At 40.6% G+C, this 3,959-nt stretch overlaps 1 protein-coding gene across 1 annotated transcript in view; it reads left to right on the forward strand.

Annotated features, from left to right (window-relative positions):
• LOC118342178 (mucin-5AC-like) overlaps positions 1–2,444 on the forward strand; it is a gene marked incomplete in the record, with an annotated part of 20,073 nt that extends 17,629 nt beyond the window's left edge. The window contains 2 exon segments of the mRNA XM_035680646.1: positions 1,212–1,364; positions 2,425–2,444. Of these exon segments, the coding sequence (XP_035536539.1) occupies positions 1,212–1,364; positions 2,425–2,444 (173 nt within the window).
• Positions 2,445–3,959: the final 1,515 nt, after the last annotated feature.

Consider the following 3,959-nt stretch of genomic DNA (forward strand, 5'->3'; position numbering starts at 1 on the left):
GCACAATAGTGCAGTGGTTTGTGTGTGTGTCGTTGTTCACATACTTGACTGCGTGAGGGTGGCTTCATGTGTACATTTATACTTGTCCATGTGGGCAGACACGAAGGAGCAGAGTTTGCCTTTTCCTTTTAGAGCCTCTGTATATATTATTCTTTTGTCCGGGCCAAGCTGTTCTGCATTTCTAATGTGAGAAAAGCCTCGACAAGCCTCTTTCAGTACGACGACAAAACACACCACCCAGTGAAACAGTTTCTCTCGCTAATCCTAATCCTAATTTCTAAACCAGGTTTAAACTGTTTTGTTTTGATGGTTTGAGAGGAGATAAGTATTTAGTGATTTATCTTGACAGTTTTTGCCATTCCTCTGAGTGAGGTCTTTGGTAATTAGAGCTTAAGGGCAAAGTTTGTGTGTATATTGGAGGTGAGATGAGTAGATGAGTCTACTTTCGCCCCGAGGTCTGACTGTAACTTCGTGCTCAGACCTTCATACCTCGCCTGAGGGGCTTCACTCATGGAGGTCCTGGGTCTGTGTTGGGAGTTGACCACTTGTCAGAGTGTAAAACCTGGAAGGGACAGGCTTTAACTAAACCCACAACATCCAGGCGAGATTTATAGTCTGATACCTTCATCGGAAAACATCCTCCAGGAGCTTTCCTTTAGCTGTCTGCCTCTGTGGTATTCTTTACATCTCATTAGTTGTCAGTCCAATCTACATCCCTGAGATTTAGTGAAATCACAACAATACGTGGTTGTTATGGGCCACACTAGCTAGCTGAGCTAACTGCTTGCAAATATTGCAAATATGAGAGTGGTATCAATCTTCTTATTTAACTTTTAGAAAGAATTACATTTATTTATTCCTTTAACAGATAGTTGGAATATCACTAAGACCTGATTTTCAGCCTTGTTTATTGTCATGATATAAAATAGATCATTCTAATTAGAATCACTTAACTTAAAAAAACAAGTAAATCTATTTATCTTGGGTAAGAAAATAAAAGATTTAATCCTCCTAAAAGAAGGTAAAAGTCATTCTGCAGTGTGCACATTAAACTCTCCCAGTTGTTTTATTATTCATACACCTCTTTGCTGTTTCCTATTATTTCCTAATGAAACAATCCACTGTGCCCACATGTATCATTAAAGTTACATCTAATCCTCATCATTGTGTTTATCATCGTAACATAATACACCCACTCTGTGCTGTTGCAGGACGCTGTGGCACAGCAGCATCACGCTACTCGGAGCTCAGCTGCAGTCAGTCTCATGTGTTTGATGAACTGGAGGCCATTGCCCCTCGGTCAGCTTCCTGTCCGTCTCTGGACCAGACATCAGACTCATCAGGTTCTCCTTCCCCCGATACAGGTACACGCACAAACACACACCTTACTGAACAGTAACTGCAACTAAGAATTATTTTCATTATTAATTGATCTATAGTTTTTAGCCATGCTAGCAGCATCAAAAATGAAATACAATATACAACAACAACTATTGGCTGGTACAGATATTCATGGTTCCTTCTCATGGAGGAGTCAGGATGAATTGTGATTACTGTGGTGATCCTCTGACTTTGATAGTGCCATCATCAGGTCCATCATCCATCATTTTGTCCAATACCTAAAAATTCCCATGCGCTTCGGCTGTACTTAGTGTTGTTTAGTCCTACTTGGCAAACGCAAACCCTTAATATCAAGGACAACCGCAGTAGACACACATTAGATCATCACCAATTTGAGAAGATTTTGTCTTGAAGAATCGCCTCATATTTTTTTTATGTTTATCTTTTTAAGGTCATAGTCTTCGTAGTCAATCAATGGTCAAACTTACATTTTATTCCTCCTTTTTCTGGGGACCCCCTACAACCCACTCAAGGACCCCAGTTTGAAAACAACTGTGCTAGACTACAGTGGTGATTATGCTAAACATCAGCCTGTTGGCATTGTCATTGAGAGCATGTTAGCATGCTAGCGTTCAATTCAAGAGCTGGTAGTGTGACAGTAGACTCTGTCTTTATTTTATTGATTGTTTTGTCTATAAAATATAATAAAATGGTAAAAACAAAATTGATCGATTATCAAAACTAGTGGTGATAATTGTTGATGTTTTGTCTATCAACTGATTGATTAATTGTTTCACCACCAAATCGGAATTCCAAAATTCATCATTATTATAAAGTTTTATTAGAAATGTGCTCTTGATCTTGTATTTGGCTCAAGGTTTGGATAATCACTTTTTTGTAGCTCCTCTTTCAGTAGATTCTGGCAAAAGTGGAAAATGATATGATTGAATGTCATAACTCCCCACATTGTGTTGTACTTAATGTTTTTGTGTTTGTTTGTTGTTGTTTCCATCTCTATGCGACTCCCAGTAATGTCTCAATTAGACATGCTCTCCTTCCTCTGTGACTTCTGCCTTGTTACAGACGGGGATGGGCTTATCTGAGCACTCAGTGTGTCAGGTCTTTGTATCAGCCCATGTTGGCCAACAAAAGCAGAGTAAATGTGATGTGTGTGTGTGTGCATGCCTGTGTCAGATAGCATGTGTAAATGTGTGTGTGTGTCCTGGAGGTGGTTCAGCGAGCCACTGAGAGAGACATTAGCCAATGAAGACTTCCTCCACCTCCCTCATAGCCCGCTAATCCCTGACAAGGTGTTTAACCTGCTTGCTTGACCCGGACCTCCATCTGACCCCGGCGACCTTTGCCCAGAGGATGTGGAAGGATCAGGGCGACCACTGCCATGGCAACCACAGTGTGATAAAATCAACTCAGGGCTCAAACCAAATGTGAGCTAATGCTCCAGACTGATTTTTATCAGCGACTGACACAAAGCACAATTTACATCTGTATAGAATGTGGCTGATTTTAAGCTTCACTGAGCAGGATTTTTATTGAAAGATACAGATATCTTATCAGGTTTAATCACAAAGTGGCAACACTGAGGAGGATATTTCATCTTTAAATACATGTGGAGAGCCAGTAATAAATGAATGAACAGATTCAGCAACTGAAGTGAGCAAATAAACCAAATCTGAAACAGAAAATCTGCCCAAATGCAACATACATACATTTATTTTCCATAAAAACCCAAGTCACCAAGAAGGACCCGAGGACAGTCTGACCTGACAGAGAGCGGAAAAAACTGGCAGTGACATGATGCTTCGCCATTTAATAAGCAGTTATGGTCGAGTTGAGCAGAAAAAAATGTTGTGTACTTACAGTTGATTAGAGCGGAAAGGGAATGCACTCAGACTGCTCTGTTGTGGAACACCTCTTGTAGGACTTGTATAGATCATCGTATGTGAAGTTTACTGACTCCATAAATTGTATTTATTTTATTTGTAATTGTATTGTAACTCAGAAGTTTAAAAACAGTTTTTCCTCAAACTTAATCTTGCCAGTGTACAAAGCATTTGAATTAGACGTGTGTCCGCACTCTTCTGTCCGTCTGACACCGTGTGGGTGGCAACCAGTGTGTCCAACACAAGATTAGTCATTTGTTATCAGCCACTGTGTTTGCTGAGTGTCTTTCAATGTTATGGCTACTTTTGGCTAATTATATACTAATACCCGGCCTAACTGAAAGTGTGTCCCGCCACATTATGTTACACCCACAGTTATCCCTGGGATTTCCTCTCAACAACTCCTTAATTTATCAGCCGAGGCAACAGTTCCTTTTTCTCACCTGAGGGATTACTTTACCAAAGCGTCAGCACACCTACACACATGTGTGACTTCCCAACTGAAAATACTTTCAGGAGAATGCGTGTGTGCATGTCTGCGTGTGTGCATGTCTGCGCGTGTGTGTGTGTGTGGGTGGGAGAGTAGTGGACTTATTGCATAACACAATTAAGACAAACCTCAAACTTTCTGGGTGTGAAAGCTACTTTAATGTAAAGGGGATGTGGAGGCTTATGTACAGCTTTTTGGGATGTTGCTGGGAATGTGTGTGTGTGTGT

This window comes from Morone saxatilis, unplaced genomic scaffold (genome assembly GCF_004916995.1).
Source record: "Morone saxatilis isolate NCDOM2014 unplaced genomic scaffold, NCSU_SB_2.0 Contig10, whole genome shotgun sequence".
Lineage (NCBI taxonomy): Eukaryota > Metazoa > Chordata > Actinopteri > Moronidae > Morone > Morone saxatilis.